General features: G+C 34.7%; 1 protein-coding gene across 3 annotated transcripts in view; it reads left to right on the forward strand.

Annotated features, from left to right (window-relative positions):
• Nucleotides 1–337: 337 nt before the first annotated feature.
• The window catches only part of LOC117105234 (aldehyde dehydrogenase family 3 member A2-like), a 28833-nt gene continuing 14640 nt past the window's right edge, over nucleotides 338–14530 (forward strand). For all 3 annotated transcript variants that reach the window (XM_033246314.1, XM_033246313.1, XM_033246315.1), the window contains exons 1-4: nucleotides 338–495; nucleotides 10862–10906; nucleotides 12234–12377; nucleotides 14023–14118. In XM_033246314.1, the coding sequence (XP_033102205.1) occupies nucleotides 10883–10906; nucleotides 12234–12377; nucleotides 14023–14118 (264 nt within the window). In that variant the 5' untranslated portion in view covers nucleotides 338–495; nucleotides 10862–10882. The remainder of the gene's footprint in view (nucleotides 496–10861; nucleotides 10907–12233; nucleotides 12378–14022; nucleotides 14119–14530) is intronic.

Consider the following 14530-nt stretch of genomic DNA (forward strand, 5'->3'; position numbering starts at 1 on the left):
GGGGGGGGGGGGGAAAGTCATTTTTGGAGGAGGTGGGGCCCCGAGATACGCCACTGGCTACCTGAAACAGACCTCAAAAAGCGAATCTCACTCCTAATGCGCGTGAGAGTTAGCAGTAGACATAGCACCACTCTATCACTGTTTTTTTCTTTTTTTGGGGGGGGGAGGGTGGGGAGGGGTTACGGTATCATTTTTTTACTTTGCCCTATGCATCCTTCAACAAGGCGCGTAGTGATGAACATAGGGCCTACAGATTTCCGTACAGTGGACTATGCTTCTTGCAAGTTAAGTTATTATTATTGCAAGTTCTGATATGATGTGCCCCCTCTACGTCCGCCTAGAACGAATAATCTCTCCTCGCAGCAGTCCCCAGATTAGAAAACTTTCACGACGACGAGAAAAGTGGAACAATAGCTGGTTAACAAACCCTAGAGGGAAAGCAATATTTCTATCAACTGCATACATTTAAATTCGATCAGAATTTGCTGCAAATAGGTAGGAATACTAGGCTTAGGCTACCCTATCACATGTTCATGCATGGTACTTCAGCAAGGCTAGGCTAGGCCATGCATGGAGTTATAATATGGCTAGGCAGAGAGTTGTGACAGGGTAGGCGAGCTTTGGCCAGAGAGAGGTGGGTAATGGTATGCTCAAAGATACTAGAAATACAAGATAGAGCACTCGCATTGTAAAAATGAGGCGGAAATCGTGCCCAACGTAGGCGGCGCCCTTCTTTTTAACCATGCAAGTTTTCTATACTTCGTGCCCAACGTACAGGCCACCATTCTGTTGCTAACTATATCCAGACGCACACGGCACCCTTCTTTTTCCACTAATGGAGGAAAACTTTATCACTAGAGTGCTTCTGGCCATACGATTTTGCGCTATATTGTTGTTTCCTATACTGATCCGTAGGCTTAATTGTGTGTTTTATTTGGATAATAGCAACGATTTCTACCTCCGCCAAGGAATTATGTATTGACCGTTGTCACTGTCTGGGTACAATTGTACTAATTGTACAATTGTGTACAATTTTTTAATTGAGAATTGACAATAAAATATGCGAAGACTTGGTAACGAAATTTTGGTTGAAGTTTTTTTAGATCCAGCCGTACGGGGCGCCCCATTGTTTGTATTCCCACCATGCATTTCGGTGGAACACTTTATTTGTGTGGAGAACTCTATCTTGTATTTCTAGTATCTTTGGTATGCCTAGGTAGGGTACTACCATGGAGGTATTATTGAGAAGGAGATCACTCAAAAAAGCTACGCGCACGCAGAGCTATGCAAATGACCCAAGAACAAAGCTGCCGAGGCGCTTGAAGAACGTTTGCGCGATGCCTTTGAAGTCTATGTGTTCCCCGCCACCAAATGCTCAGCAGGCTTTGATTTACCAAAAGATTGAACATGGCGAAATGGAGAGCACATACTTTTCTTAATGCGCACTACTTACAGTCAATCACTATGGCTGTGCAATCGTTTCCATCTTGAAGCTAATACATTGATCTTTCAAGAAATACCAAACATAATAATATTTTCTAAAAAAAGTTTCGAATTTAATGAAACATTTACATCAGCTTTTTTAAAAGTATGGTAAATTGTAACTCAAATTTCCATAAATTGGATAAAACTCGATAATTCCAATTTTAACAGATATTAATTAAGGAATGATGGAGGATTATAATAAACTAAGTCATTTTAGGGTTAACGAGGGTTAACTATTCAAAAATTCAATCCAGAATCAGTAATTTTCAGTTTTACGCTGCCTTAGCTTTATAGTCAAACAAATCGATCTTTAGACAAAATGATAATGAACACAGAAGTAATTTTAACAGAAATATTTTGCGGAATCTGTTTCTGAAATATACACATAATATCATACTAAATGTCCGAAAAAATCAGGGGAACATTGTTTATTATAAAGATATTTAATGGGTTAAAATCAAACGCTTTATCGCACAACTGCTGTGCTGGAGCATATAAACGCATGTCGTTGCCAAGTTGTTGCTAACGAAAAAAATGTGAATTATAGGGTAATACGCCCGTGCGTGATCCAAAGGCGGGGAACACATTGGTTTGTCGCGTCAAAGGGATCTGTTGCCGAGTGTTCTCCTTTTCAATAATACCTCCATGGTACTACTATGGGTATGCATAGGCCTACCGACCTAGACTAGAGATTGGCGCTTATTTTTTTGTGAACATTTGTAAACTCAAACAAGTGTGGTAGCTAGGATGTCTGCATAGGTTCCAACTGTCCCGCTTTTGAGAGTCATGTCCCGCTGTCCTGGTCAACCCCCAAATTGTCCCGCTTATCAACTTTTATTTAAAAAAATAATCACCATATTAATACCAAGATTAAATTCCCAGAGGATACTTTGAAACCTATGGCCCTACAGACGACGAGGCTACGCATTAGCGCATGAAAACATGCCGAGCTGAGGTACTAATATCAGCAGATTGTGAGACGCGATGTGTTTATTTTTAGGAAGTGTCATACTTTAATAAACTTGCATTTTCAGCACTCGACATTAGCATGGAATCCCAAGCCGCGGTGATTCCCCCAAGTTCACCAAGGCACTAATTAATTTATAATTTTGTTTTTTATTTTATATTAAAAACGTAATTTGATTTTCTACAACAGCACAGTATGTAGTTTAATCACTAAATAAATTATTAAATCATTGTGTTAACTTTTCAAATAAAAGTGATATTATGAGCTGGAAATGTTATGTTCAATTTTACTTTGTTGAATGAACACACTTTACCCAAATACAAGGCTTAGGCCTACTCAAGGTTTCCTTGCTAAAACTTAATTACCACAAAATCAAGACGATATTCTTCTAGGCCTACCTGTATTGTTATATGATAGTCAATCATCACAAATTAAATAACATCTTAATGTTTTCATTCAAACACATTTACCCACATCGTCACTAACAAAAACATCGTTATAGTCTTTAGTCGGGTCGAGCATCGAGCCCTGATAGATCGCAAAGAACATAAAGGAAGACCACGTTTGGAGAGCACATGATCCACTCTACAAAGTACTGTACGCTATGAAGCAAGAAGTAAACAACCAATAATAATATGCGTGTATTTTCTGTAAGATATTTCATCATTACAAAAAAAGTGAGACCAGGGAGATGTAAAAAATACATCTCCCTGGTAAGACAAAACATAATGGGATGCCAGTCAATTCGAGCGGATGTCAATTTGAGCGGATGTCAGTTCGAGCAGATGCCAGTTCGAGCGGATGCATTTAGTGCGAACTACAACAAGGGCGAATTTATGGTCGCCCTATTTTTGTATTTGTTTGATTTAAATGCAAAAAAAATGCTCTGTGCACTAAAGTTCTGAAATTGTTTTTGGTACTTTTTGACAATTATTCCATGTTTGAATTACAGTCTTGGCAAATCCGACTAAAAGATGGCCGCTAGAAAGCACTTAGGCCCTATATTTTAAAACTATAGAATTTGGCACGTAGAATTCACGGTTTTTGTCTCCAGTTAGTTGAATTATATAGTGTTGTATTACAGTATTTGTAGATTTACGATTTAGGCTTTGTAAATGAGAGTAACTGTAAATGTAATTTTTATTCACCATAGAAATTTAAATTTTTTTTACGTATATGGTATCAGAAGGTGCACAAATCATTGGTGTAGTAGTGTGACACAGGGGCGGATCCAGTGACGTGTAGGGGGCACAGGGAGGCACGTGCCCCCTCGTCTTACCACTAAATTTTTAAAATGTCATTGCATATTAATGTTATGTGTACTCACTTTAACCATTGTGAAACTGTTGTATCCCCACCCCGCCGTTTGAAAAATTCTGGATCCTCCAGCCCCTGTGACAAGACTATCAACAGCACAATAGTAGACATCATACCAATTTTCTCCACTATTCAACCATTCGTCTATATAGTTCAAAACACACTTTTTTTTAAACTTAGCATGTGGAAAGAATAACAATGACTAAACATTATTTTTATGAAGGTAGGAATGTTTAATTGTAAATTGTTAACCTTATAAATCAATTAAATACGACTTTTTTTTATACATAAGGCTATAGGCTTCTCCCCCGGAACCCACCAGGGCTTTTCCCCTGGCTCCAGTGGCCTATCTAGAAGTCTTGAAATGAGGGTGCTGATTGGGGCACAAAGGTGAAGTGGGGGGTTTCGATGATTATAATTTAAATATTTTTTATTTTATTTTATTTTCAGCCAGAACCACAAAAAACAATCAAAAAAGAAAGAGGAGGGCTGAGGAGAGGCAAAAGCAGTACAAAAACTACTATTACCGGATATGGTGTGCCCCTCCAGCTCCAAATTCAATATTATTAACTAATATAAATATTAATTTTATCAAAAATATAAAGATATTAAAAAATATAAATAATAAAAAAATTAAAACAGTTGGAGGAAAAACAATTAACAATCCCATGAACGAAATTGTCTAAAATAATGTTTAATTTTCCCTTTGAAAGTGATCCAGCTGTCACAAACAAAAGAATCTTTAATATCAATAGGTAAATTATTCCAAATTCTCATGAAACGGCCAGGAATGCTGTACTTAGCAGAATCTGTATTAGCCCGCAAATGGATAAAAAAGAGTTGACACAGTAACTACTGATTTCGAGGTTATCGAGAACAATAGAATCATGTACACAGTTATAAAGAAGTCTACAAACAAACAGTACGGTAAAATATTTCCTATTAGCTTCGGCTGTACAGAGTTCAAGAGCCTCAAGGCGGTTACTATATGTATCCTCCTGTCTTTTTTGATGCAAGATGAATCTGGTAGCACGACGCTGAATCAATTCAATTTTGTTTATGTTCTCCTTCCTATAGGGATGCCATACATTACAACAATATTGAATGTGAGGCAATACTAGTGATGAATAAAGTTTAAGAAGTACAGGTGTAGCACAGTTCGTAGCAACAGAACGCATGAATCCAAGCATTTTATAGCATTTAGAATGACACTTTTTCAACTTGCTTAGACCAAGATAGATTGTGTGAAATTATGACACCAAGCAAATTAAGATGTTTGACATTGTTAGAATCTGTCCATTCATTGTATATATACTGGAACTGCAGGTGAGCGCTGACGAGATATTGACATTACACAACACTTAGCAGAATTCAATGACAACAAATTTGATGATGACCAACATTCAAGACTATCAATGTCCTGTTGTAGGGTTACAATGTCGAAGGGTGATCGAATGGTCATTGAAAGGAATGTGTCATCTGCGTATTGGTAAGGTTTATTAGTTACATGCAATTGAAGGTCGTTTACATAGACAGTAAACAACAACGGTCCAAGACATGATCCTTGTGGTATACCAGATAGTACAGTTGTCCAAGGCGAACATTTACCCTGGAATACCACTCGCTGCTTCCTGCCGCTAACAAAAGATTTCAACCATTTTAGCACATTGCCACTGATTCCATATGTATGCTCCAGTTTAGCGCACAGGATTCTGTGCGAAATCGAGTCGAACGCACTAGAATAATCAAATGACACAACATCTATGCGAGATGCATCTCTATCGTGTGCGAGAGTCCAAGAGGTAGTTGTCTCGGAGAGTAGCGTAAAACAAGATTTTCCTGCAGTAAATCCATGTTGCTTATCGTAGAGGAGACCAAATTCGTTTAGATGGGCGTTTAGATCTTCGGTTACCATACCCTCCAGTAACTTACAGAAGAGTGATGTTAAAGCAACTGGTCTATAATTCGTTTCCGTCTGGTTCTACGTGGAATACACCTATTGATGCAATCCGTAAACTTGGAATAAAAATTATTCCAAGTCTCTTCAACAGTGCCAGAAAATATAGATTCCCGAGATATGCGGCCTATAATATCATTCAATTTATAAACGTCCGCCTTATGGTATAGATAATTGGTTTTGGGTGGCAACACTTCAACTCTTGGATTACCACGAATTCTAAAATAAACTTTGCAATGATTGGAGGTAGAAAAAGGCTCAGAAACGTTCAAATCACATATTCTATCTGGACGATTAGTAAATATCAGATCGAGAGTGGATCTACAATCACTAGTCACTCTGGTAGGCTCCTTGATGAGTTGATTAAGACCAAGAGATAATGTCCAATAGCTTAACTGCCGATGTATATTAGTATTGGTATCTGACCAATTCATGTTAAAATCACCCAACAAGACTAATCCGTGGTAATGCTCAATGTTGAATAATACTTCCTCCAATTTGGTAGCGCACACTTCATTAGGTCGGTAATACACTCCACAAAGCCATTTCTGATTCATATGAGTGAACTGGGCAAATATACATTCTAAATTATCCATGGAAGGAAGGTAAACGGCAATAGGTGCAAGGCTAGGCTTAATTGCAAGAAGTATTCCACCTCCTTGACGAGCCTCTCGATCCTTTCTGAACAAAACTGTACCTATCCGCTAGTCGTAAACTGTTTACAAAAATTCATTCATTCCCCATGTGCGTTGATTTTCCGTCGATTCGATCGTGTGTTGTCTTGCAATAGCATTTTAAAGAGTAGAAACCATTTGTTTTTACAAGAAAAATTGTTGTGTCAAGTTAATGTATTTTAACATGACTATAATAAACACGTCCACGTTTGAAGATTTGATTTTCGTGCACCGTGGATTCATGGTACAGTGCATTCATAAATTTAACTTGCCAAAAAAGGCCGATTCTAATTTGGAATCTGAAAGTTGAACTCCATGTTAACATACATTTAACGAGAATCGATAAATTTACATGATGACCGATAATGCAAGTTTATTAAAGTATGACTGCGCATGCGTTGTTTAATTTAAGTAAATATATCGTTTACTGATTTGTTTATGACGACGTAAATATAGTTTCTGCATGAGAAATGCCTGAAATCATAAAATTTGACGGCTAATTTCTCATATATTGTTCTTTAAACAGTTGTGTGGTTAAACGCTTGTAACTTCATAAGGAAATGTCCGATTTGAATGATTTTTTACCATTTTATAGCTATCATTTTACTCTCTAACACTGTGTTAAAACTCAAAATCGATTATTGCAACGAGTAACTGGTTTGGCTAGTCTTTGCCACATATAAAGCTTTATTATGGTTTTTGAATTTTGTTCCTAGGTTAAGTTAAACCGGAGTAAGATCATTTTTAAGTTCAGATAAACAAAGAAAATCGCTTTACATATTATGTGTCTCAAAAACATGATTACTTTTAGGTTCCTCAACTTGGAACTTTTGCCTCTATGAAATATATTAAACTTATCAGAAAAATTGAAAACCATTTTTTGTCAAAATATCACTTCAGATATATTTTCTTGAATATATCAAATTGACCTGGCGTACCACAAGACTCATTTTGTCACAACAGCTCACATAGTTTTATACATTTTCTGTCCGTCTGGTAACCCTGTTCTTTGAGAATGTCCCTCTTTGTCGCCCTTGCATTTTCTGCTTTGTGATAGTTATATTCCACAATTTACATGGCTAGTGCATTTTAGCATATGATTCTAAAAATCCTGAATTGAAAATAACTTAACTTTCCTCAAATTTAATGTATATAACTATAAAGATGTTTAAATAATTAAATTAGAGTATTAAAATTATGTAGTGTACTTTCACAGGATTTTGATTTTAATTTTAACCCCAAAAAAGGGTTGGAAAAACATGTGGGCTTCTTTGCAAGAAAGCATAGAGTTCTTTTCAAGATAGTACCGTACATACACTGTACATGAATTTCAGAAATTAAAAACAAGCTTGTATTGCTTTGATTTAATGCTAGTTAATACACTCCATGATACAGATTGATGTGTTATTATAGTACAGATTTCCAAAATTTACAGCGTTCATTTTGAAAAGAAGGCCCTCTTTACCTTGCAAAAGTAGCCTCGAAAAGAAGCCCATCCAAAGTTCACAAGAAAGAAGCCGCCCAGGGCTTCAATTCCAGGTTAACCCTTATTAAGACAGTAAAAAATTTGCGCTTGTGCCCAAGACACATGATATAAATGGAGTTAAGCTGTAGTTTGGTTAATATGCTCGCTATCTAATGCACTTCCAAATTCTAATCACTAATCCATATTAAATAATGACTTACATCCTGTACAAGTGGCGAATCACTAGCTGTTGTCTGAGAATTAACAAAATATAAGAACCTTTACAACAGGGGTGGGCATAAAAGTGGGTCAGAGAACCAAACTGAATTTTTCCAAAACAGTTAGTTTTTTAATGTTATTCCAAATAAAATATTACTATATACAGCTCAGGGTTATCAGAAGTATGCTATTAATATAGGGAGTGGAGGTACAAAGTGCAAGATTGCTCCAGTACCCTACCTGCATTAACCAGTTTTTGATCCAGGTCTCAATGATAGACTACTGGTAGAATGTAAAGACAATCAACTGAGGTATCACTGAACATTATTAAGAACATAATAAATAGTACTAATACTAGACTACCTGTTGAACTTCCGAATTAGCATATTTAAGGTCTGCAATGTTGATGGCTGTTGGTACAAAAGAAATAATCTGACTGTGGCATCTATAATATATGGTAATCAGTATTGAGCACAGGGATGTGGGGTTTACCAAAGTGTGTGAAGTTTTCAGAAATCATTCACTCAGTCATATACTGATTTCATTGTAGAGCACAGAAATAGGGTAGGAATCAACAGAATTGTTGGAAAAATGCTGAGAATATTATATATGATTATTGAAAATATAACTCATTCAATTTTGTGAAAAAATTGTTTTACCGCGTGTTTGTAAGTTACAATAAACAATCTACAAGATTTGTTAAAACCTATGCAGTTCATTATAAACCTTTCTAAAAAAAATGGGGTGCATCAGGTATGGTAAACAGCATTCCTCATTGATTTCTTGAGGCAGAATTCCAACGTAGCAGGAGGTAGTCACACTGCCTCCTGCTATATTGAATTCAAATTAATCTTCGCTACCAGCACAAACTTTAGTGGTCTCATAAATTAATGGGTTCAGACCCAATCTAAAATTCTATATCTCTTTAGAAATTTATTTTCACAAGCATTGCTGTTTTAGGGACATACTGAGTATTACTGTAATTGCAATAGCATTGCATGTTGAGAAAAACGACATGCCAAACATAAAATTAGTTTTGCATGTTTCATCTACAGTAGTTCCCTGACATTCTGCGATTGGGTGCTACACTACTCCTCTATTTCTGGTATAGTACACTGTTGTACACATTATTACAATGATAAAACTATATCTAATAATTAAAAGGGGTTCATACCAAACATTAACATTAACTCACTGTACTATTTTGCGTTTACCGACATTATTTAGTTGGATGATTGTACAGATGAGAAAGAGAGACTTTGTTCTACACTAACGTGACAGATTTTGGGTACATTTTATTTAACGAGTCATGTAATTTGCGAGTCATGTAATTTGCGAATATAATGTTGGATATCAAAAGAAAAAGGTGCAGTAATTGTTCAAACAATTCATTTTATCTAAGACTTGTCTTTTTGAAAAAATTCATTGGAGTTAAGGTATCACTATCAGATTTTTGCTTATTGAATAAAATAGTGTTTGTTTAAAGTGTGTCTGATGAAGGACATAGAAAAGTTTTAGATTTCCAATATCCATGGACAGATCAGATTTGTTTGATTTTGTATGTCTGAAGATACAGTAGTGACTGTGCATTTTTTCACATATTGTTGGTCTTCAACCATCACTGTGTGCAACATTTCTTTATGACCAGATTACATGATGAGTTGACAGTCCTTTCAATTTATTAGCTTATCATTCATGACCAAGATCAAAAATTTAGATTGAATTGAAGCGTTTTTTTTTAGGTTTGTACAGTAATTACACGAGAGTCATTGGTAGAGCACCCTGGTTGAAGTGAGGAAAGCAATGTGTAAATTGTTGTTAATCAGTATTGCAAGCTAATTCTTAAACAGTGACTGGACAAGAGTATTTCACAAAAACCATTGAAGTGTGACTCAAATAAAATTGACTTTGACTTTGACTTTGACTATCTACAGTAGTAAATAGGTCAGTCATGTGATTCATGTAGCTGCGTCTCTGTTAAGTCGCATGTCCAAATCACATGTTCGGGATCATGTGGATTATGATTTAAGTATCAATTTGACATAAATTACTGTATAACTTAGTTGTTTGTCACAATACTTAATTTTTTCCCCCAATATTTTGAATGCTTTATAAAAATCGCCTAGAGTCCCTCTTTTAGGACACCCTCTAGTCATGAATTTTACTTTTATTTCGATTTAATTCATTTCAGCACTTTATTCTGTCCAGTATACATGCATACAAATACAGTACATACATATGGCAAATTGATAGGTTCCAGTGTTGAAATTATAAAAGTATAAAATATGTTATAACAAAGGTGACCCCGCTATCCAAATTGCTTTAATCACACCTAATGGTCATTGAGCGCTATAATTGCTGACGGGAAAAACTCTTTAATGTTCTATTTGTATAGTGTTTAAAGATTTGGTGAGATTGTTAAGTAATAAGTACAGTAATGACCAAAACTTTCCATTTCTGGGAATCTAGAGGTACCATAGTCTCTAAAATTTACACAACTCTCAAGCCACCCAAATCTGGTAGGCATTTGTGGGGTCACAGCATTTTTAGTGGTGACTTAGAAAGTGAATCCCAGTATGAAAAAAATGTTGAAAATCAGGGGCACTACATTTTATTATGTAGCTATACAATTTATATTACTAGAATTGTGTCACTTTTGAGTTAGATATCTTAAGAGTGGTTAAGTGTTGTTTTGCTGATACAGTAGGTAATAAATTATTATGGATAGTGTGTAATACTGAACCAATTGACTATTAGATCGCACTTTCTCATTGCAGAAATTTGGAACACTGCCAATCATGTCCCAGGTTGATGCTGCCAAAGTAAGTTTATATAATCTTGATTGATTGATTGGTTGACTTTATTTCAAAATCAAACCATATAAATACACTTGAAGTAAAGAAAACTAAATACATCATCATCGGAGGAGTGGAGCACATGTTAAAATATTGTATTCTCTAATTTAAAAACGGAAATGTAATCCAAACGAAATACTAATTTGTTGATTAAAACATTGGTAAACATTAAGGTACATTACCACTATTATAAATTATTTGAATTAGGCAAAATCGACTTAGGCAAGTATAACTGTATTGATTTTTATTATTGGTTGCCAGTTATAAATGGAGTGCGATATTTTTGCTTTGTCAGTGGCGGATCCACAAATTTGAAATACACAAGCCTAGAAATGCAATTTTACAGAGGGAGAGCCAGACAACCTCAGGCCCAACAGTTTGTTGGACTGGGGTACACCATTTTATGTATGTGGCACTTCTAATTGCTGAAATGGCACTTTCAAATTTTAATTGAGACGCTCTTTTCCCCCTTTTTTTATTTTAAAAAATTTAGGGAAACCGGCTATTAAGTGATGATAGTATATTAATATTAATATTTTATTCATATTTCTTTAGATGTTGCTAATTGTCGTTATTTTATTTAGTTTTGTAAATTGTGTTTTCCAGAAATAAAAGTACACTCAATTTACAAATCTGAATAAAATAATAATAATTTAACAGTCTAATATGTATATATTACAGTATTTATTTGTAAATACTGCAATAATAATTATAATCATATAAATAATAATAATAATAATAATTTTTATTTTTTATGTCTTATGTCTATTTATTGTACTGATTTATTATATTTTCTATATATTTTTATTACAATTTTCGCCTGTAAGTGGGAACAAAGAGTTCCTGTTGGACGATTGAAATAAAATAAATAAAATAATTACAATATGAGTACAGTATAGTAACAATTGTGAGGTCATAATTTATTATGGTTTAGCATTTTATTAGAAAACAATAATAGACCACTTACAAACTGACCAATAGAAAACGAGAACTTTTGACGAAGACAATCAAACAAATCCAGCAAACCTATATCTATGCAGTGAGAAACTGCTTTGAATAAACATATTCATTGTTAATACGGTAATGTTCTAATAAAGATCAAATTGTAGAATAAATTATGACTTCACAATTTTCTTTTTTTCTTAGTTACAATACTTATTCTATTTACGATTAGTCAGTGATCCTTTAACAAATAATTTCTCAAATCAAAGTTTGAATATGTGTTTGCAAGGAGTTTTGTATTCATGAAGAGTTGAAATGTGATATTTATAAATTGTGCATTTCATGTTTCTAGGTTGTGGCAACATGTCGTGAATCATTTCTTAAAGGTAATGTCAAAACATACGATCAACGTAAACATCATCTGGAATGCTTATTAAATTTCATCAAAGACCACGAAAAAGACATGGTCGATGCTTTAAAGCAAGATATTAGAAAGGTATTTATCAGTATTACTATTTTTGTATATTTAATTAAATGTTTTCATTCATTCATAAAAGCATTGTTAGTAATTATTTACTAATTCCATGATGTCCATATTCCTTAGACATAATATGCAGAAAGGTGTGGTGGTGTGTAACAATTTCTGTGCATATTTAATTGAATATATTTATTCTGTTAATATAAATTATTAGTCGTAGTAAATAAATACCTGTGGCTGCAATCAACCCTGCGGACATGCAACTGTGTGGACAGCCAACTGGCAAAGTTGGACCTGTAGTCATTGGCAACTACTAGGTCACAAACAATTTATTCAAATATTTACAGTGGAAAGTACAATATAGACTGTACAGTTAAATATGTCAAGAAAAGAGATGACTACAGGTACTGGTGTTTTGTACAGTGTATTGATTATACTGTGTACAAATCTGTACATGATATGTGGGACCAGATTATGTGTAAATGATGTTTGCAGAAGATGAAAATTTGCATGTTAGGTTTGTACGCAAGCCTGAATAAAGCACCGAATCTTTTGCTAGGGGCAACCCACAGAGATCTAAAAAGTGTGTAACTACCATCAACAAATGCCAAAGATTAATTTTGCAAGATGTCCATGTACCTGGAAAGCCTGGACTTTTTATGTTACACAGAAAATAGCACTATTGCACTTGTCACCTGCTAATTTTCCCCTTGATTCAAAAGCATTATCCAATCAATTGTATCTTTTTGCATTCAAAATACTGATGAAATAAGAGGAAGAAATACAGGGAAAAAATAGGAAATCTTGCTCTTTTGGCCTATGAATACAACACCTTTTCCTAGTACAGTAGTTCTATATATACTCATATTTGTTTGCATCAAGGGGTAGTAATATTTTCTAGTAAGGAGCGAACCCTAGAAGGATGCAGTGGTTTTTACCACATCTGCTCTTGTACAGTACTTTTGCACTCAGAATGCCCTTAGTGATTCTCTTCTATGATTACTTACACCTACTTCTATTTAAAATTCTATGTTGCGGTTGTTGGTAGCAAAACAGGCCTATTTCATTAAATATATTTCATTAAATTATTGTTATTTAACTTATCTAACCATGGAGGAATAAGTTTATACTTATTCATCCATGGTTTAACTATCAGTTATTTACAATATGTTAACTTACCATTATATAAATTATGCGTATTATATATAATTTTTAATATGTTTATATTACTAATGTTGGTTAATACGGTGAATGCAATTTCTTATTGTTTTAACATTTTTTTTATCTTGTGACAAAGACAACTATAATGGTGTAAACAGAATATTGATGTATTCTTTACTTAAAAGTTACAGAATTTTAATGTTTGCAGTACCCTAATGTTGTGTAGCACAATAAAAAGTAGAATTTGAAAATTACCAAAAAAAAAATAATAATAATAATTTATCACGAGTTGCTTCATCATTTGAATTAGATATTATCTTTGGCCTGTGAGCTCAACTAAAAAACATTTTGGCCCTCAGCCCCTGAAAACAAATTCATTAAGAATGGGGATTATAGAGGGTTAGTCTTCAGCTAGGCTGATACTAAGAATAATAAATATTTCACAAATATCAATAAGCAATATTAAGTTAAAATATGTATACATTGAAATATATTTTTACAGCCCTCAACTGAGTCAATTGGATTTGAAATCGCCTTTGCTCGTAATGAAACAATAAACGCTTTGAATAATTTACATGAATGGATGCAGAAAGAAAAGGTAGGCTCTAATTCATTGGTGTAACGAAAAGGCCTCAGGACCCTGACTAAGGTTCTTTTCGAGCCCTACTACCCTGGGGGTATAAGCCCCATAGAGCTTCAGTGGAGCTCCATGTGCTCTTGCATTATTCACAGTTTAATGGCTCATTTTTATGATGTTTCATTCTGCTAATTAAGGGTCAACAATTTGCTAATTGCCAATATGGGTCCCCTGATCATGGCAAAAAAGTGCTAGATTCATTCAGTGACAGCTCATAGGTGTTACGCCACTACTCGGATTTCTCGTTCCCTCCAAAACCATCTAAGTTTGTGATGATTGGTGACGGCACCATTTCTTAGGGGGCAGCAGAGGATAATTCTCACATTGGAAAAGCATGCAACCCTCTGCTGGCAGACATCACTTGAGGTTGTCT

This window comes from Anneissia japonica, unplaced genomic scaffold, assembly GCF_011630105.1.
Source record: "Anneissia japonica isolate Jap-2015-1 unplaced genomic scaffold, ASM1163010v1 scaffold287726_len2788222_cov184, whole genome shotgun sequence".
NCBI classification, from domain to species: Eukaryota; Metazoa; Echinodermata; class Crinoidea; order Comatulida; family Comatulidae; genus Anneissia; species Anneissia japonica.